This window comes from Nylanderia fulva, unplaced genomic scaffold, assembly GCF_048542155.1.
Source record: "Nylanderia fulva isolate GAGA-0341 unplaced genomic scaffold, ASM4854215v1 Scaffold7, whole genome shotgun sequence".
In the NCBI taxonomy this organism is placed as follows: domain Eukaryota; kingdom Metazoa; phylum Arthropoda; class Insecta; order Hymenoptera; family Formicidae; genus Nylanderia; species Nylanderia fulva.
The window spans coordinates 991,823-1,012,210 of NW_028190807.1; the positions used below are offsets into that span (position 1 = coordinate 991,823).

The following is a 20,388-nucleotide window of genomic DNA, read 5'->3' on the forward strand; positions in this document are numbered from 1 at the left end:
AGAGATAAATTCAAACCTAGCGAGAAACGATTGATCGAATCGACGTCAATTCGATATATCGATTCGACGATGAATCGACGTATCAATTTAATCTTCATTTCTCGATGGAAATAGTTGCGGATACAATAAAATAAAAAAATTACAATTAAATACGAAATACAGGCTAATTTCAATGAAGAGATAAATTACAGTTGAATACGATGTACAGGTGAATTTTAATGAAGAGCTAAATTTATGTGGATTTCCATTTTAGCGCGAATATATATTATCGCATATATCATATATATAGGCAGATTATCAGATTTTTAATTACAAATAAGTGGTAAAAAAGTAAAAAGTAAAATATATGCCAAAATAGAATTCTATTTAAAATAATCTTTTATTATTATTAAATACATTTTTATTAATATTTTTGTTAATAATAAAAAAATAATAAAAGATTATATATAGTGTCTTTTTAGCCGTGCGCGTTTTCTACTATTATATTTGCATATATTTAGTTATTTTTATTATTAATTTTTTTATTTATTATAAATTAGTTAATTTTTAATTCATCTAATAAAAAACTTTCAGAGAATTATTTTGTGACTCCATGAATTAAAAACAGATGCTTTCTTTGCGAAATTAAAGTTGAAGCTTTCGAAATATAATTCAATCTCACATTATATAACTATGTATATTATAATAAATAACAAAAGTTTTAATTCTTTAAATAATTTTATCTCTTTCACAGAATTTAATATAAAATTTAATATGATTGACGTACATATAGGTATATATATATGATTATTTAATTTTCACACAACTATACTTAAATTTAAAAAATGATGAAAAAAGATAGAAGTTTAATGATTCGGTACGCATAAAAACTGACAGCGCAATCAATAACGAAAATGTAATGAATTCATGGAAGATAGCAAATTACAATACATATTCGTTTTTGCACACAGAATTATAGGATTATATATATGTTATTCCGAATCATTAAGCTTCTTTATTTTTTAAAATCCTTCTTTTTAAATGTATAAATATGCCGAAATTGAATACATGTTTCAATCACATCGAAAAAAATTAAATTTATATTAAAGTTCTATAAAATAAAATCATTTTCAAACTGTTTAAACAATTATTAAGATTTGTTATTTATATTAGCTCTATTCCGAGATATATTTTACAAAAGCTTTATATTGCTTATAACTTAAAAGTTGATACTTGATATTTATATGTAAAGAAAAAACTGAATTTGAAAGTAAATTGCGCTTACAATTAAATATAGCATATATGATTGATAATTCCAACATATTATCAATGTCCGATGTATATATATACATTTTATGTCGCATTGATAAACGTCTGAAAACAATATTGCATCATTAAGTCATATCTATTTTCATATCTCTATAATATTGCGAAAATATATGCATCTTAGTGTCAAGTTAAAATAATTGAAAGTATATGTGATAAAAAAGATGAGAAATCCCTGGTGATTATTTACGATTTAATTTTTCATGTAATTTTTTAGAACCAGTAAAGGCAAGCAAAAGCAAACTTAAAAAAAATAAGTTATCCAGGATGTATTCCAACTGCTGTAAAACATGTGTGAAAATGGCTTATAAATCTATTAAAAGGATCAAAGTGTTAGTATATATGTATACTTCAGTATATCAATATGTACAAATTTATATAAATATTACATATGTTTATTTTATTTTAAACGTAATATACGTATGAGAATGTATAATTAAAAAGATATCAAATCTATAATTTTACAGCAAATATTTTGAAAATTGAAGAAATTTCTTCTTGTTACAATGTTTTCTTTATATTTCACAGATTGCTACCTAAAACTTAAGAAAGTTGATTAAAATAACATTACGATGCAATGGCAATTATCATTTAAAAATCATTAAACTGAAGAGGCATTTAGAGATATATAATTTGGTAAGTATAATATGTGATATAAAATAAATATAAAATTTCAAAGAAAAGCCGAAATTTTTACCGATGTAACTATAATTATTTAATATATATTATATTAAAAGAATATAACAAAATTCTTTTCTCTTGTTTTCTTTTAATATTTTACTTTTTCGTGAAAATTTGATGTAAAGTGTGATTAGATTATTTCTGATTGCATTAATTGAACAAGTTCTCTACTTAGTTCGGGAAAACTAACAATTTGTAACATTCCTGGAAACATGAGTGAAATCATCAAAGTGCATAAAGTGTAAATTTCGTAAAAACCTCTGGGAATTTAATTTACTAACGTCATTAAGTAACGTGTACTACAACATTGTGGTGTGAAACGTACAATTAATGACGTCAAGAAACATGAATAGAATATCAGGCAATAATGACATATTCAAGACAATCGATATCTGAAATTTATAATATACATGTATATATATTTCTTTTTTCAAATTATTATCTTGAATATGTTATATATATATACACGATATTTTTATATTTGATTATATTTTTCGCGATATATTTTTATTAATGTTGATCATTTCTTGTTTGCTAATTTTTCGTACTATATTTTTATTGTAGCATGTAAATTTATTTTCTCATCATGACTCATTGAACATTTATTGACCATCCTTTGGAATCCCCGATTTCCAATCCACCCATCGAGCTACTCGCAGTCTCGGTTTCTATTTTTTACTATAACAACATATACTAAAAAAAGAATCTAAATGATATTCGGTAAATATATATCAGTATTTCTCGTTTAGCACGAGAAACGTTCAAACATAGTATCTTTTCATTCATTTTTTTGCATGCATTCGAAAAAAACGTATTTAAACGTATTCAAAAAATAAATATCCTTGAAAAGATGTGCAGGAATACAAATGAGAGGAAAAAGAAACAAAAAGTGAAGAGAGACGTAATTACACGATAATAATTTTTCGAATACGTACTTATGTAACTATACACATGTCATTCAAGTAATAACTCTTCAGCTTCGCTTTGATGATAGCCGAAGCTATCGAAATCCATGACTCATTGGACATACGTATGCGGTTTCTCCAGTCTTCCTGCTTGCGTCGCGTATTGTCCAGGAGAAGAGAATGCTATGCTTATTCTCTATTTTCCTTGTTGCGTTCATCGGCCCAGGATTCTCTGCATCGCAAAGAAGAACCGCCGAATGACGATCCGATTCACAGTCGCCTCGACTCGAGGTGCCCCACTACCTCAATCACTGCAGAACGTGTCTTCGGCGCGGAAAATGTAAGCATTAAGACGTTTCAGCAAAACTGGTCAGTTGATGTCTCGACGAAGAGCGAAGATCGCCGGGTCGAAGCTGCGAGGATTAATCCGTTAGACTTTTGTAATTGCTCGTTGCAACCTATTGGGAGAAACCCATTAATATCAAATACAAAGCAGATAACAAACAGTGCGCGCAGCATATATTAGTGATAAATAGACATAAAAGATGTAGTATACAGCATTTTAAAATAAAAAATAATAATATAAAAAATCAATAAAACAATAATGCAATAATAAAGTGAAGGCAGACAGTTCGAAATCGCATAGATTTTCATCTGAATTTTAAATCCGTTGATTAATGAAGCGGTGCGTAAACTTGACCGGTTATCACCAGTTCGACGACTGCTAAACGACCAAGGTGCATGGTGAATATATGTATAGCTTGCAGAATGTACGATAGAAATAAGATACTTTAATCCACCATCATATATAGAAATTGTTCTCCTTTTAAATGTCATCAATTGAAAACGTAACTGGTAATCATTAAAAATATTCCGGAATGCGTATCATTATTGTTGAGCGAGGATTTGGTCAGGATTTGCATACATTTGCGTAAACCATCTATTTATCCAAAGCGGATATCTCTTGACATAACTTGACATTTTTGGATAGAAATTGATGGTCGAATTTTGACAAAGTAAATAATGTCATTAAAATTCTCATTTTTTTCATCTCTTCTTAATTTTAACTTCGCATTTTAGCTTCCTATATTAAATGTCATCGGGAGTCTCTTATTATTAACTGTCTTATTCGTTATATATGTAATACTCCAAAATCTCTCTTCTCTCTCATCTGTAATATAAACGATTTAAAGTTTATTTTATTTGAATTTTTCAATCTTTTGCGTAGCAATTTTTTTAAAAGAAAGAATTCTATTTATTAATTATTATTATTATTATTATTATTTAACGGATTGTTTATCCAATAAAACGATTAAAATCAAATAATTATCTAAATTAAAAAAAATGTTTTTCTCATTTATTAATAATAAATTAATAAAAATATGTGTGCTTTATATTATATGTTATTGAATACTATTTATATGCATATTGAAACATTGGTAAAAATTAATAGCAGTCGTAATATCATAAATATAACAAAAAGAACAAATAATATTATCAAAAAAAACTCATTATTGAATGCAATTAAGCTAATCGTCCTTTCGAGCAGAAATTGATTCAAAATATTGGATTAAAAAGCAAACATATTCATACCGATCATAATATTGAAAATAAAATGTAAATGAAATCAATGAACATAAATGAATGCGATAAGAGCGAAATCATTATCTCACTTATACTTAATAGGCGTATTGAAGTATTTGATCTTTGAGAAGGGTTATCAAGTAAAAAGGTACAGAGTTATATACTCGACTATATAATAGGCACACTTGATGTCATAATATTTAATGTCATAATTATACAAATTGCCTTTGTTAAAAATGGAAATCTTATATTATCAAATGTGATATGAATAGTTTTTAAGAGCTACATAAATTTAAAAAACATAAATAATTAAATAACAAATATAAATAGAATTGAGTTTGTGCTGATTAAGTTTAAAAATAAAATAATTTACTAAATTATTAAAATTTCATTTAGATAAAAAACTATTTCAGTTTTCAAAAAAGTAAATATCGTTACGGGCTATCATAAATTCGGATGTTAAGTTCATCATATTGTGAAATAATGTTTGGAATTTGTATGATATTCTATAGAATAATTAAAACGTATTTTCAACAATTCGAGCTTATCTGTGTTTGTCACGTTTCATTACTTTTTCCGGTTCACTTGTAATGCATGGCAATAAACGTCATCGAGATTGTGTTCTTTAATAATTGACAAATAGATATCTAGATATTTATTATGCAAATATCATTCAAAGATACGAATTGATTTTTGTCTCTTTTTTTATTAAGTTCTACTTTGAATAAAATCAAATAAGATTTGAGCTTTTTTAGACTACTTGTAAGATCGAGAAACGATGAGTTTCTCAATGAAAAACTAATATTGTCAGAACTAAATTAATGGATATTATTATTTTGATTAATCTTTTCACTACCATCAATAGGGAAACATACATCCTAGATGAGACGATAAAAATTGGTAGTGAAAAGTTTAGTAACAATTATTTTGAAATCAATAATTATTCATGAAAAATTACGTGTATCCATTTCGTTGTGTTTGCGACAGAGTTTCACGATGGCCAAGGTTCCTATTTTGATTGCGTTGCTGTCGCAGCTACTTTGCATGCTGCTACAAGTACTCGGGCAACAATCTCCATGTCCTGAATACTTCATGTATATAAGCGATCCTGCGACGAACGAAGTGATGGCTCAGATCCAAATCCCATCCCCGCCAAAAAACGTCGAACTTCATCTGAAAGTGGCGTTAAGCATCGCCGTTGGTTTGTCGACGGTAAACGCATTCTTCATTATCAGTAATGTGAAAGAAACAATAGTGCTTTCATCAATGTATGATGAATCATCTTTAGTAATTTCTAGTATATCACACTTATATGACTAGAAATTAAATCTCTGAAACAAAATTTGATTAATCGAGTGCATGTATTTTTTTGTATAATATAATGCATAATAAAATATAGAAATATATAAAATATATAAAATTATATAATATATAAAATACCTATATAGATATAATTATATAATATATAGAAAATCTAATTTCTTGTTTCGCATATCGTTTTGTGAATAATTAACTCAAATGTCGTTACGTTTTCAGAACTATGTCGGTCAATTGGAATTGGCGCAATCGAAAGAGGAATCCGTTCGAACAGTTCAACAGGGTAGACCTTTGTTGTATCATCTTCATTTTCCCTTACGTCAACCGTTGCCATTATTGACCGGATTATGGTTTAACCATCAACAATATTGTTCAGGTTCTCGCGGTGAGTATATGTTTTAAGAAACAATATTAATGTTTTGTATACAAAATTTCAAGAATACAGTCGCAAGATTTACACGTTCTCCAATTTTCTCCACGTCAAGTTTGAAGCGCAATCTTGTTCATAATTCAAGGAAATAATTTAGCTTTGCGTCAACAAACGGAGAATTATAATATATAAAGTTCATTAAAAAAATCATTATTATCTTTACCTGAAAAAAAATCTTAGGATTATCCTCTATTTTTTGGAAGATTACTTTTTTCTTGAAAGAAAAAAAAATTATTTTAACAGACCGTATTTCGTTTTAGCGACTGGCCAAATCGTGACTTCCATTGAGCTGGAGCACACTTTGTATCCGCCAAATGTGTTGCCGCTTTCGCACAGTTCCGTTAGTTCGCCGCAGAATTTGAACACGTTTGAAAATATCTTTTTGCCGTCTTCACAAAACACGCGACCGCCCATGTACACCATGTCACCTCCTCTGCAACGACCCGTTGCCGCTCAACGTCCTTCGAATCAGCCCGTTATCATTCTACGTCCGCCGAATCGACCCGTTATCACTCAACCTCCGATAAAGAAACCCACCACTGCAAGTCCGACAATTGTCAGCCTCTCTGACGGGATCGCCAACAATATATTTCTAAATCCACATAAACAACAAAGCAATAATAATCAGAATAATAACAATAACAATCAAAATAATAATAACAATAACAATCAACCTCCTCAACAAAGCAATAACAATAATAACAATGAATGCGGTATCAGCACTAACACCAGCAACGTTAATTTATTAATCGCTAAGGGAATGAAAACGACGCCGGGGCAGTGGCCATGGCTGGTGGCACTCTTCGTCGTCAAAATCTCGTACGAGTTTCAATGCGCCGGATCCATTCTGACCAACAAACACATTATAACAGGTGCGTTTTAAGAAATTAAAGAGAAAATATAAAAATACATATGTACATAAGGAAGTACCTGCGAGGAGGATGATTAATTGTCGCTCATTAGAAATTCTTCACAAGATTTCTCAGAAATTCAATCTTCCTTTTCTAATATGTTGTTGTTGAAAAATGCTTCATTCGCGTTTTTTTTTTGTTCAGCGGCGCACTGTTTCAAGCTGGACGCCCAGACCAATATACCTCCTAGTGCGATGGTCGTATCCTTGGGACGATATCGGCTGCGCGATTTTCACGAAGCGGGATCCGTGAATAAAGAGATTGAAAGATATACTATACATCCCAACTACCTCCACCAAGAAACCGGCGACTCCGATCTGGCGATTCTAGTTCTGAGGAACCCTGTTGAGTTTAGCCCTAGGATTAGGCCTGCCTGCATATGGAATGGCCCGATCGATCTCCAGAGTGCCGTTAATAAGATAGGATATGTCGTAGGATGGGGTCGGGATGAGTTTGGCCATCCTCATCTCGCGGAACCGCGAATGGCGTTGGTGCCGATAGTGAGTCAGGTAAGACCGTCTCCCATTCGATGATTTTTTTATCATAATTATGTCACAATTCCAAGAAATTTGTCTTAAACGGAGGAAAAAATATTTTCAAGATGACCTAGATGAGATTTAATGACGCATTTGGAAATAATACGTCATTAAATAAAACAATTTTGGAGATTCTCACGGCTCACGTGCAATGATGCTTTCGCATCGCGATTCGTTATCCATATATCCATAACGGATGGATTTGTCGGAATCATTATATGCTTAGAATTGGAGTGACGAATCGCTTTTTTATGCAATAACTGCGATCAAGATGGACGTGGCACAAAGGACTAAATACATAGAATTTTCGCTTTCGGTGGAACTGTTTCTTTCTTTTTTTTTTTTTTCATTTACGTTTGCGCCGATTACATTTTTTATTCAGCAAATCATAAGCTATAACATATGAGAAAGCCAGTTGATCTTATTAAGATTCAATTTTATGTAACTAGTACAAGGTTTTTAAACCTATATAAAATCCTAAATGAAATTGAATCGCGGTAAAATTAGCTGATTTTCTATGTATGTTGTAGCTTATGACTTGCTGAATAAAAAATGTAATAGACTTAAAGCTAAATAATAGATGGTTACTGATTTACAGCCAGTCAAACACGAGAAACTCGGACTTTGCAAGATGTTTGACTGGTTGTAACTCAGTAACTATCGAACATTTAGCTAACTATTACATCTTTTGTTCAGCAAGTCATAAGCTACAATATATGAAAAAACCAACTAATTCCGAAAATCAAAATCCTATGTATTTGATCCGGGGTCCTTTTCGTCAATCCTTCAGATTATGGCTATTTATACACACATATACCGATTGAACAAATATTTTGCAGACAATTATATTATAGATTAAAAACTCGGTCCAATTGTTGCATAAATTATAGGAGGTGTGTCTTTGGAGTGACTCGCGTTTCGTCAGCTTCACCTCGAATCGCACCTTTTGCGCTGGCACGCTAGACGGCACCGGTCCTTGCAACGGTGACAGCGGAAGCGGGCTGGTGATTTACGATTCTACGACAGGCCGTTATCAGCTGCGCGGCATCGTTTCACGATCGCTGTACGATCGCGATCGGATGACCTGCGATCTCAGTCAGTACGTCGTCTTCGTCGACGTGGCCAAATACTTGCCCTGGATTCAACAACAGATCTCTACATAATATACTCTCGTAGTCATAGATGTGTAAAATGTGCTAGTCGACAAAGTTTTTTCTACAATTTGTATAGAATTCTAGAAAAAATATGACGTAAGAATTAGTGTTTTATATGAGTCTAAAAATATATGTCTTAGACTTTTACATTGATCCCTCTTTCGAATGCATTTTTATCGTGATACTAGACCGAAATGTGTATGTACGTAAAAATAAATGTAGTTATCAAATAACGAATCTATTAATAGAAAAGATATTAAGATCGTATTCACATACGTCTGACATAACTATAGTATACTCTCTTATCAATGTTTGTTTCATTTTTCGCTATACATTTATCTTTTACTTCTATTATCAAGTACAAAAATATTAAATAGAAATAATGCTCAAAATTTTCTAACAGGGACATGTAATTAAATATAATTTATATAGCGCAATACTCTTTGATATAATATGTGATGTCTTTAAAATGTTTAAATATGTATAAAAATATTCTTTAAGAGAATTTGCATATAATATCAATTAAATCTATAAAATTGAGATTTACAAACTCTCTTTATAAATGTGAATTTTTATGTACGTTATTTTTCTACAAAAAGATGATGTACTATATATTTTTAAAAAGAGATATTTAAGAATTCACAAATGTATAAACACATTTATAAAAGTTATATTTTTGAAAATGTTATGTCTTGTTATTTCTTTAGGATATTTAGAGGATATGTAAGTCATGATCAAACAAAAGAGATTAATACAAGAAAAGAATCTTGAGTCTAATTCAGCATGTAATCACGAATCTTTATATGGTTTCTCGATCGCGAGAATTAAATTCACACTATCGCGCATTTGCACGCTTTAATATGAGTTATTTACAACCGTACACGCGTATATGTTCAACTAAAACTTTTTATATACCTTGAACTGGACATCGCTCGATAGTACGATTGAATCAGTAGATCTTGATACGGAAAATGTGGCTTCAGTGCGGTATATTGATCCACATATTTGGATTCCTCCTCGCAAAATCGCCCAAGTTCGACGATGCCGTGGGGTATTCCTCGTCCCTGGATAGAAAATTAACGCTGAAATTAAAAACAGCGACGCGGTTGAAGCACAATCTCGGGAAGGTTCTTCACGAGTTGCCGGTAAGCAATCTTGCTTGAGAAACAAGAGGCTAAGTTCAAGTAATTCCGACTCACGTATACTTTCGAGATCAATTAATTCGACGATTATAGAACTAAATTTGGTCAAATTGAAATTTGTACATAATTGTATAACTTGTTAGAAACTTAAACGAGATATATTATCCTGTTCATTTATCACAGATCCAAACTTATGAGCTGTACCACTCTGTAAAGACAGTCGAGGATTACTTGAAGAACGGGGGTTCGCTAATCGAATGTCTCGATGTCTTACCTTCCATAATGTACGCGCCTATCGCGGAGCAGATAGACGTCATCCTCGAATCCATGGAGAATCACTTGCCTAAGTACGTCCTCCCAGCGATATCTTTGATCAGGCGATCCTTGTCGAAAGGCGTTTTAGACGCCGATGAAATCTACAGACCAACCCTCGGACCACCGAAGGCCGATCCGTTGGAAAAGATTCCTCTGGCGGAGCTGAAGAGAGCAGCGTCGCCTTTGACCTACCGCAAACCGGTCAAGGCTCTCGTGGGGTCCTGGCCGAAAATAATCGGCGAGACAGCATCGCTGATTAATAACAAAATCATTCCATCGCGTCCGGAATTGATCGCCTATATGTTGGCGAATCTGAGGATACCTGATGCGACGCCAGAGGTGAGAGAATCGGTCGCGCTTCTCGTCGAACACTTGCAATCTCATGGCGAGCGCGAATTGACTGGCTTCAGCACGTCACCTGATCCGTACGCGTTGGTCGCCAATGCTATTTCGAGTCTGTCTCCACAGGACGAGATTCTAATCGGCGTATATACGCTGTTGCCGTTTCTGAAGAAACCCGCGGAATGTCGAAAATCTTCTGAATTTGCCAGTTTTTTTCAGAATAACACGCTGAACTATACACTTTTGATACTGAGGGACAGAATGATCTCCAGATCGAAAGCTGGTATCGAGCTGTTATCCATAATGCAAAATAATACGGACGTACAAGACACCGTCAAACAACTCTCGCCCTTCGAGTACATGTCCTGGAGAGACTTGCTACTGGCTTTCGTCAGTCAACTCAGACGTCGGCAGGCTCATCAGGATAGAGTGTCGGACATCGTAGACAGCGTCTACGGTGAGCTGATTCTGAAAAATACTCGAAAGTATTGGCAACTCTTGAGGAATTCTATTATCGCTACACCAGTTCTTACCGCCATAGCCAGAAAGGAGCGTTCCTCCAGGATCCGAAGACTCCTTATGGAAGTAGCTTTGGACAGAAGCATTGAGCCGGAAGTCTGGCAGAAGGCTCTCGCTTTTGCTTCTTCGGAGGACATCGGTGGACCGATGGACGCTGTCTTGAAGACGCTGAAAGCTTTCCTAGCTTCGGGGCTTCTTGGCCAAACTACCTTGTTGATAAACATCGCTGAATTGGTCACTGCGTACGATAACAAAATTAATCAAGGGCAAGCCGAATGTGTCAATCGATTGGAGATGTATATGGCTAATCTTACTGAAGCAGAAACCGCGATTAACAGAAAGATGACGATCCGGAACGTCGATATCGAAGATCTTCTTCAGGCTCTGCCTGATTTGGACGTTTATACGGATGAGTATAAAAGTTTGAGAAGTTTTTTGTCACAAAAGGACTTAGAGGCAAAGATAGGACAAGTTGACATAAAAGCACATCCTACCAGAGGTAGATTGTTGCAACAGATACTGCATATGGCAGGGTATGCCGATAATATCGATGATAGTCTACGTCATTTGGCCAAACAATTCATCGACAATGTGGCTTACGAGGGCTACGGTGCTGGCGCTTTGCTGTATCGTTCCAATTAGCTTGAGAATAAGTATGGTTTTCCACGGTTTTTGATTAAATTACATAAATCTTAGATCTGATGATTCATTGGTATTTCACATAAGAACAGAAAAAATATACAGAGATCAATTGCATTAAATAATCTAATTAATGTCAAAATTGAAAGTTTTTTTAGATACATTTTAAGACACATCACTGTCGCTGAGATTGCTATTAACGTAGAAACTTGTATCTTATTATTTATAAATTCATTCTTCTTCGCGATTTCTGAGATTATTCTACAGAATTATACGGATTCTTAATTACTCAAAATTGATCTTAGAAACACATCCTCATTTTTGTACTCAGCGTAACAATAAAAATACTATATTTCTTTCTTTTGCAACGCTAGAAATGTTTGCCGTCTTTACGGTTATAAGAAAAATTCTGCTGGCAAACTTCATTATACAATTAATTACGATTATTGATATATATTGATATATATGTGTAAAAAATGTGATCTGTAAAAAAAAGAAACAATATTAATATACACATATGTATATCACACAAATTTCAAGCACAATTTCAATAACAATATAAATAAATTATTGAATAATGAGAGATATATATATTAGAAAGATGTTAAATTCATCATATACATATATCGACAATCACAACTAAAATGATAGTATGGGTGTAAACGTATAAAAATGATTTCTTTTTATCATAAAATTACATTCTTTATTGTCCCATTGTTGAAGGTAAGCAAAGATTTTTGTCTTGAAAATAACTCACTAAGAAATAATAGGCCCATAATAGGGATAAAAATACGGTAATGTAACTTGCATATTTTTTAGTTTTGACTCGCATCAGGTTGGAAGTATTGTCGTGCAATTGCGCCAAATACAATTTCCGCACTATACACATCTGTAAATTTTTCAAATAAAAACATTTATTAAAGAGTTTTATTATACTTAATATTTGCTTTACTTAATTTTTAACTCTTTCTTATACAAAGAGAATAATAAGAATATAAAATATTAACAAAATTAAACAAATCATATATAGTAGGCCAACTGAACGAGCAAATAAATAAGGTGTAAAAATTTTTATTAATAGTTAAATAATTAAATTAACATTCCGTTACAGAATCGATATAAATTGTAAACGTTTCGACTGCACTACAGTCTTTATCAATACATAAAAGTTAAATATTAAAATACAAAGTTAAATGTTAAAAATACAAAGTTAGTTAAATATTAAAATATAAAATTGAAACGATTCTTCGCTGTTGACCAATAGATATGCAAGACGATTGGTCTGAGATGCCAAGTTATGCGACATTTGAACTTGGCATCTCAGACCAATCGCCTTGCATATCTATTGGTCAACAGCGAAGAATCGTTTCAATTTTATATTTTAATATTTAACTAACTTTGTATTTTTAACATTTAACTTTGTATTTTAATATTTAACTTTTATGTATTGATAAAGACTGTAGTGCAGTCGAAACGTTTACAATTTATATCGATTCTGTAACGGAATGTTAATTTAATTATTTAACTATTAATAAAAATTTTTACACCTTATTTATTTGCTCGTTCAGTTGGCCTACTATATATGATTTGTTTAATTTTGTTAAATTATACGAGCCTTTCATTAATTAATTTTAATAAAATATTAATTTTAAAAAGCTAATTTGTGTAATTTACTTACTAATATTTGCTTCTAAGACATCAGAAAGCAGAAGAAGATCATTTTCATGAGTTATGATGACATAATTTATTTTCCCGTTATTCATTTCTTGTATCTGCGCAAGTGTTCTACGCGTCTTTTCCATTGTACCTCCCGCACTTTCTATTATTTCTGCCATCGCGGAAGGAGATGGTATCACACTCGGTGTGACGAAAAATATTTTACCCTATTTAAATGCAAAGCATAGTAGAAGTGAATGAAAAATGTAATAATGAATTAATTAGATAAATTGAAAATAATCTTTCATTTTTGTCTTGTATTTACATATGAAATATATGTAGCTGCACTCAAGAAATCCAATTTAATTATTACCTTAAGTACTGTTCCTCGATTCGGACTCGCTAAAGCTTTCTCGATATTGCAATTAAAATTCTTCTCAAATTCCGCATCACCAAGCATATATGCGCTTTCATCTACGAAGGTGTTTTTTGTGGAACAATCGAGCAACCATTGTAAACTGACGATAAATTTACATCGCGATAGACAACATAATAATTTCACTGTTCGTAATGGTGCCGACATTATCAGATGAGTGGCATCTCGCCAACTAGCAGCCAAAGCGCCTCCCAGTTCTCGAATTCTCTGAAAATCAGAGAAAAATCAAATCATATAGACTCCACGTAGTAATAGATGGAAGCATAAAAATGAGATGTGTAATATATGATTGCAAGTAATTAAGAAATGCAAAGGGTGAGAAAGTGGGACCGACAGGAATAAAATATGACTAAATAAAGTCTTCGTGATACTTTAATAGCCTAAATAAACAGTCATCTCAGAGATGTTACACATTAAAGAACAAAAAAATGGATTAAATTTAAATAAAGACACTGAGCTTCTTAGCGAGTCCTATTATGATATTTTAGACAAATTAGCCAAAATAAAATAATAATAAGACAAATAGGACATCAACAGTTTAGGCACATCTATCCGATATTATATAAACATACATAATTTGCGATTAAATATAGTTCAAAATGAGATGTCTTGTTAGACTGTTGGTTTTATCTATTTATAATAATTTCAATTTAAAAAAAAAATTGTGTTAAACTGTGAGAAGAGGCGACACAAAGTAAGCATAATAAATTTATGTAAGGCCTTTTATCTATTAGTAGACATGCGTTAATCGTTATTTATTTGTTAATCACAGCGCCTATGGATATTAAGAATTTCTCACTTAAAAACGAAGAAATAATTTACGAGATCCAACATTATAAGATCACATTACGGCGAATACTTTTATAAATTAAATATGACAAATTGTAACACGCATAAATTTCTAATAAAGTCTCGACTCGAATTAACGGACTATTAATAAGTTTAAAAATAGGATGATTTATTTTTTTGTAAGAATTATAAATTACGTAACACTGTTATACTGAGGAAGACCGCGTGCGGTTGAAACGTTTATGGAAGGTTTTTTGTAATTTAATATATTGTTTATAAAATAAATTTTAATTGGATACAACATCTTAAATATTGCTCAATAAGTTGGCCTTTTTTGAATACATTTGTTGCTAAATAAACAGTCTTCAGGATACCTTAGCATGTTTCCTGGGATTAATACCAGAAAATAATATTCTGGGTTGTTTATCAGGCGGCGGAGGATCGGGATTGCTGACGACAATTGGTTCTTCCAAACCCAAAAGATGTGGATCCTTATTCAACAATGGACCATCCAATCGCGGCTTTTTGTATTTTCTGATCGAATTTGGTCCCTGACCAACCTGTTTTACTTTGTCATACGACTCTTGACTAATGTTTATTGGTATTTTCCAAGCAGCTAGAAAAGACAAAGAATCATATAGAACATAATTTGACAGAGTTTTGTATATGATAGAATCAGTTGAAATACAATTTATATTATTAATGTTAGTCTCTATTTAGTAATTATTATGTTATATACCCATGAGATGAGGCACAAGTGAATAATCTAGTCTGAAAGGATTACTCAGACTAAACTGTTGAAACTTTTGACTCTCAAGTTGATGCAAAGCATTCGTCTGTCCACAAAGCAACTCGGTCAACCATTGTGCGTTTACAACGCTAGTTAACCACTCGCGAGCCTTTTTATACTTCTGTCCATCTGGTCTAAAATCCATTTTGAGTAGTATTTATTTTGTAATATTTATGTAACATGTTGTGAACAATCACAGCACAAATACATTTAAAGTATAGCTAAACAGTTTTAAAGAATGGCATATCAAAATGATCAGTACCTTCTGCAAACAAGAAGAGTATTATGTTTGGAAAAGTAGTTTGTGAATTTGGCGCCCAAAGCTTCTAACATATGTTTGACTTTTGCTCGTTCTTCTCCCTCGAATCCGGAAAACGATACAACTTGCTTGACACATGGAAGCTCAGTCAAACTGAACGGCGTCGGAAAGTGCAAGGCATGCCACGGTGGTAACACCTGTTGCTTACTGACAACGTCAGAAAGCCAATGCGCGCTGACGCAACGTTTTCCATCGCGTAACGCTTGTACCACGATCGGATGTTTCTGCGTAATGGCCAGTACATGTGTCGCACGACCGCAATATTGCGGCTCTACCTCGCCACCATGTCTTTCAATAACTTGCTTCCAAACTGAGACTTCATTCGGACGTTGGTTTTCATATTCGACAATAACGAAAATACATCCCAACAAAAATAGATCTGGTGGCACTAAAAATACAAATATTTTAGTCATTATTAACAATATAATATAAAAATGTAAACAAAAATAAATTTTTATATCTTTGTGTTAGCTAGTTTGATAACAATAATATGAAATAAAATAATAATATGAATAAAATAATAATATATTATAAAAATAGATACATACGTTTTAAATTTGGATTGTGACCATAAAATTGAGGTTTGGGCTGTGGCATAACTGGAGGATATTGCATTTTTATTGGTGCTCCTGTCGGCGCACCGTTCGTTATATTTCCCAAAGTTCTCCTTTGATAAGCAGCCAAGAGCTGTGGATCCTGAGAAGGAGGTGGTGGAGGTCTGTGCTGCGCGGTCATCAATCTCAATTGACCAGCTGCACTACCCTCGGTAGCACCGCCTTGCAATCTGTTGGTTAGCATATTAGCCAGCGCAGTTTTCGTTTTGGCGTTCACGACAAGTTGTTGATCCGGTGGAATATGCGTGTTATTTGGCAAAGGCGTTAAAGGTGTCTCCTGTTGCGCGCCTTGTTGTTGCTGCTGCTGCTGCTGCTGCTGTTGTTGTTGTTGTTGGAGATGTAGCTGCTGCAATCTAACCATTTGCTGCTGCTTCTGCATTTGTAACTGCACCAACTGTTGAGGTGTTAATTGTCCCTGTTGGAATGTCTGTCCTGTCTGCGACACTTGCGATCCTTGAACAGCCTGTCCAGTCGGCACAATGACCTGATTGGAAGAGTTTATCGGGGTTAACGCCGGTGGCTGCACCCCGGAATGCACGGGTTTCTGTCCAGGAGTTGGCGTGAGTTGCGGTCCCATCATCTGAGGTTGTTGAACTTGTGGAATCCACTGTAAACTAGTCGATTGCACCGGTTTACCGGGATTCCTGATAACAGCAATGTGCGGGCCTTGTTGACGATTATGCACCTGTCTCTGCAATAGCAGATTTCGCTGCTTCTGCAATTTCTGGATGAATTGGGCTCTTTGTTGAGTGTCCATCTGTTGCAATTGTAAATGTGTCTGCTTATCTAATTGAATTAAATGTCTGGGAAGTTGGTTCCATTGCGTTTCGGATCTCAGAGGTCCAATTTGCTGTTGTCTCTGCAATTGTAAGTGGTACTGTTGTTGTTGCCACTGCGGGTCTCGTTTTACAATAAATCCTTGCTGATTTGGTCCGATTAATTGTTGTTGATTCTGTGGTTGTTGCTGTAATTGGCCGTCTCTTATGACAAATTGTGAACTTTGCGGAGCGGATTGTTGTAATTGCTGTGAAATCTGTTGAATTTTTTGTTGTTGCTGCTGCTGTAATAAAATAAGTTGTCTTTGCTCGGCGGAGAGTTGCTGTGATGGAGCTTGTTGTTGGGTCAACTGATGCTGAGTAGCTATCTGTTGTTGCTGAGAAGGTAGTTGCTGCTGCTGCATTACTATTTGCTGCTGCTGCTGTGTTGCTAATTGCACTTGTTGCTGTTGTGGCGCCAAATGTGGCTGTTGTGTTGGCAACTGTTGCTGTTGATTTATCTGTTGTTGGATTATTTGATGTTGTTGAGTCAATTGCTTTTGTTGCGTTGTTAATAGTTGCTGTGCAGTTAATTGATGCTGAGATAATTGTGAATTTATTTGTTGCTGCTGCTGCTGTTGCGGCATCAATGTCTGTTGTTGTCCTATTAACTGTTGCTGCTGTTGTACCTGAGGTGATAGTTGTTGATTAAGAATTTGTTGTTGATTATATGGTGGCTGTTGCAACTGCTGTTGATGCTGTGCAAGTTGTTGCGTTAACGGCGGCGGCGGCGGCGGCGGCTGCTGCTGCTGCTGTTGTGGTGATGTTAATGGTTGCTGCTGTATCAATTGATGTTGCATATTTATTTGTTGTTGTTGAGATAATTCTTGTTGCTGTATTTGTGATGGTATAGCTTTTATCTGTTGAGAAACATTGCTTTGCTGAGAAGGCTGTGGGAGCCAATTTGCTTGATTAATATTAACATTTTGATCAGAAACTGATGGAACGTTTGCAGGTGTCCCTAAACTAGACGAGGGAACTGATCGCGGAAGTTGTTGCTGTTGCATATTCACGGTATTCTGTCCATTCGTCGAATAAGAAACAGTTGCTGTGCTTGTTGCACCAAGGCTATGCGTAGTACTCAATGACACAGGTGGATTTGGTTGATTCCACGGCATGCGTTGCTTGAGTTGTTCCAACATGGCCTTAGTTCGATCCTGCTCCCCTTGCGCGATGTTGTTATCAGTATCTTCGTCCATAAATCCAGTAATCATAGCTGTCGAGCTATTTGCAGACAATAGCAATTTGGGATGATATTCCACTTCGCTAACAAGAGTGCCTTTCTTACAACATTCTGTTATCCAATCAGGGGTTACAGTAGGTATATGATGTCTCGCGGCAGTTTCATATTTGATACCACTCGCTTTACCCGTGATCAAATGAGTGCAATATCTATCCAAACGTAACTGACATTTGCCACCTTGCAATGTTATCATTGCCCAGAGTGACTTGCTATCCGCTCGACTTATCTGGGATAAGCAGATACGTACATTCGAGAATAATTGATTCTCTTCTGGTGAGAAATATTGCACTCTGTTTATATACAAATTGATTTATTAAGAAAATATATTTTTTTATTTCAAAAATTTGTCTAAGCCTAAAACTGTTTATTTAATATCATTTATAAATAAAATTTGAAAATATTTAATAGTAATAAATATTAAAATTCAAAAAATAATGTATACTTTTATCAACTGTGCAAATAATTATTAACATTAAAATAATATTCTATTTTAGAAGGATACGGCAGTAGTTTGCTGCATTTAACAGAATATAAGATCCAATTTTGTGTGACTGCTGGAATTTCATATAGATCCTTTGCTTGAGAAATATCATTTTCTAACGCTTCGTAGCCTGCTATCAGATGTGTAACAAAAGTGCTAAAATAATTGGATCTCTCAGCCCCACCTTCTTGCAGCAGATTCAAAATCTGAAAGTAGTTGCAAAATCATTGTTTACGACTTATAAACAATAAACAAATTGATTTTTAATACAAGGCATATATATCCAGCATAGAAAAGTATTTAATATTTTTAAATTTAAGTATTACAAAAAAAAACAAGAGGGAAACTATAATTCGATAAAAAGGAAGACGATACGTTATATCGATGTCAACTTGTATATGCGCATCACATTATAACCTCCATTAACGGCGAATATAATATCGATTTCAAAGTGAAGTGACGAGAGAATCATTATAATTGTCGGGAACATCGTGAGATCGCTGCGAATTTCGCATTTGCTCCGCACCATCCGACAAAAACGCGGGAAACGACTCGTCGTACCTTGGGATCGCCCTCACCGCTGACGTAGTATTTGACGTTGGCAAACAGAACACCGTCGAGCTTCAGGTCCTCGAGACCAGCCCGTATGTCGCCCATCTTGTCGAAGCCCGTCCGGACGGAGGCTCACGTCCTCGGCATTACAACGGAGCGCGAATCACGCGCGAAATCGCGCCTGCCCTGCCGTGCAGAACCGGAGAGATATATATGACTTCGCGATATTTGATAACAAGACTCCCTTGCGCGACGCTTTTGTTATTATTATGATCGTAGGTTAGGTGCGCGAGCTTTGTGTGGCGCTACATCATCGTTTCGGGTGCGTTCGGAAATCCTACCTGTAGACTAAATTGACGTTTAATCGACCAATAAGGACAAACAAATTTTTCAATTAAAAATTGGAAGTAGGATTTTCGAACGCACTCTAGATCCGTGCGCCGTTCGATAATGGCGCGAAATTTAAATTGTTCGGCACGGTAGCATCGATGAGCAATATTTGTGATTATTAAAGTTTGATGCTTTTTTATCAATATATAATTTGAAACCGACAAGTAAAATTTAAATTTAATTAAAATATTTTGTATTTAAAGTATTACACATATAAAAGGCTAATAATAAGAGAGAGCAGAAGTAATATTACGGTTATAAAAACTAATTTATTACATTTAATCGATATATACTGATAGAAACAATAAAGTTTAAATTAATATAAAATTATAAAAATAAACTTAAAAGTTAAAACAAATGAAAAAGCGTATTTAAATTAGAATTAAAATCGAGTTAAAATTAAGAAAAACAATTAATATAAGAGATTCATAGATAACAAATAGGTATGTGTAATTTGATTAAATTTAGATAGGAATAAATAAATTGTATTTTTCTGTAGATTATTTATCGATGTTATTTATAA

At 33.6% G+C, this 20,388-nt stretch overlaps 4 protein-coding genes across 19 annotated transcripts in view; 2 read left to right on the forward strand and 2 right to left on the reverse strand.

Annotated features, from left to right (window-relative positions):
- The window catches only part of LOC114934647 (spliceosome associated factor 3, U4/U6 recycling protein), a 25,615-nt gene extending 14,625 nt beyond the window's left edge, over positions 1–10,990 (reverse strand). For 8 of the 12 annotated variants that reach the window (XM_085488489.1, XM_085488484.1, XM_085488486.1 and 5 more), the window contains exons 1-5: positions 10,240–10,990; positions 9,739–9,887; positions 7,153–8,804; positions 6,004–7,069; positions 2,922–5,806 (exon numbers count right to left, since the gene is read on the reverse strand). The gene's annotated coding sequence lies outside the window, so the exon portion shown is untranslated. Of the gene's footprint in view, positions 1–2,921; positions 5,807–6,003; positions 7,070–7,152; positions 8,805–9,738; positions 9,906–10,239 lie in introns of all 12 variants that reach the window. The other 4 variants (XM_085488487.1, XM_085488492.1, XM_029307339.2 and 1 more) reach the window with 4 other exon arrangements.
- Positions 3,032–9,833, forward strand: LOC114934648 (serine protease gd). Of its 4 annotated transcripts, none has more exons than XM_029307340.2 (6): positions 3,032–3,231; positions 5,463–5,687; positions 6,012–6,177; positions 6,483–7,094; positions 7,278–7,642; positions 8,560–9,833. In XM_029307340.2, the coding sequence occupies exons 2-6, from the start codon at positions 5,472–5,474 to the stop codon at positions 8,830–8,832; spliced, it is 1,632 nt and encodes a 543-aa protein (XP_029163173.2). In that variant the 5' UTR covers positions 3,032–3,231; positions 5,463–5,471; the 3' UTR covers positions 8,833–9,833. The 4 variants fall into 4 exon arrangements, with proteins under 4 accessions (XP_029163173.2, XP_085344620.1, XP_029163174.1 ...); XM_085488494.1 differs by lacking the exon at positions 3,032–3,231 and adding an exon at positions 3,419–3,661; XM_029307341.2 differs by lacking the exon at positions 3,032–3,231 and adding an exon at positions 3,419–3,635.
- Positions 9,774–12,170, forward strand: LOC114934650 (uncharacterized). Its single transcript, XM_029307344.2, has 2 exons — positions 9,774–9,968; positions 10,149–12,170. The coding sequence occupies exons 1-2, from the start codon at positions 9,795–9,797 to the stop codon at positions 11,781–11,783; spliced, it is 1,809 nt and encodes a 602-aa protein (XP_029163177.1). The 5' UTR covers positions 9,774–9,794; the 3' UTR covers positions 11,784–12,170.
- Positions 11,893–19,777, reverse strand: Ptip (PAX transcription activation domain interacting protein). 2 transcript variants are annotated; one of them, XM_085488482.1, is made up of 10 exons: positions 19,485–19,777; positions 18,945–19,129; positions 16,319–18,732; positions 15,714–16,158; positions 15,401–15,585; positions 15,036–15,277; positions 13,810–14,079; positions 13,459–13,663; positions 12,589–12,669; positions 11,893–12,263 (listed from the first exon to the last, which is right to left on the reverse strand). In XM_085488482.1, exons 1-9 carry the CDS (start codon positions 19,578–19,580, stop codon positions 12,596–12,598), a joined length of 4,116 nt encoding a protein of 1,371 aa, XP_085344608.1. In that variant the 5' UTR covers positions 19,581–19,777; the 3' UTR covers positions 11,893–12,263; positions 12,589–12,595. The 2 variants fall into 2 exon arrangements, with proteins under 2 accessions (XP_085344608.1, XP_029163171.1); XM_029307338.2 differs by lacking the exon at positions 11,893–12,263 and having other exon boundaries at positions 12,440–12,669.
- Between the last annotated feature and the right edge of the window lie 611 nt (positions 19,778–20,388).

Bases quoted from the DNA above. Each gene is read 5' to 3' on its own strand.
- Ptip (XM_085488482.1), bottom strand. From the start codon at position 19,580: ATGGGCGACATACGGGCTGGTCTCGAGGACCTGAAGCTCGACGGTGTT. The intron at 15,586-15,713 runs GTACTGATCATT...AATGGATTTTAG, and splicing joins ACTCTTCTTGTTTGCAGAAG to ACCAGATGGACAGAAGTATA. The intron at 13,664-13,809 runs GTAATAATTAAA...GCATTTAAATAG, and splicing joins ATCGAGGAACAGTACTTAAG to GGTAAAATATTTTTCGTCAC.
- LOC114934648 (XM_085488494.1), top strand. The intron at 7,095-7,277 runs GTGCGTTTTAAG...TTTTTTGTTCAG, and splicing joins CAACAAACACATTATAACAG to CGGCGCACTGTTTCAAGCTG. The intron at 7,643-8,559 runs GTAAGACCGTCT...CATAAATTATAG, and splicing joins TGGTGCCGATAGTGAGTCAG to GAGGTGTGTCTTTGGAGTGA.
- LOC114934650 (XM_029307344.2), top strand. From the start codon at position 9,795: ATGTGGCTTCAGTGCGGTATATTGATCCACATATTTGGATTCCTCCTC. The intron at 9,969-10,148 runs GTAAGCAATCTT...CATTTATCACAG, and splicing joins AGGTTCTTCACGAGTTGCCG to ATCCAAACTTATGAGCTGTA.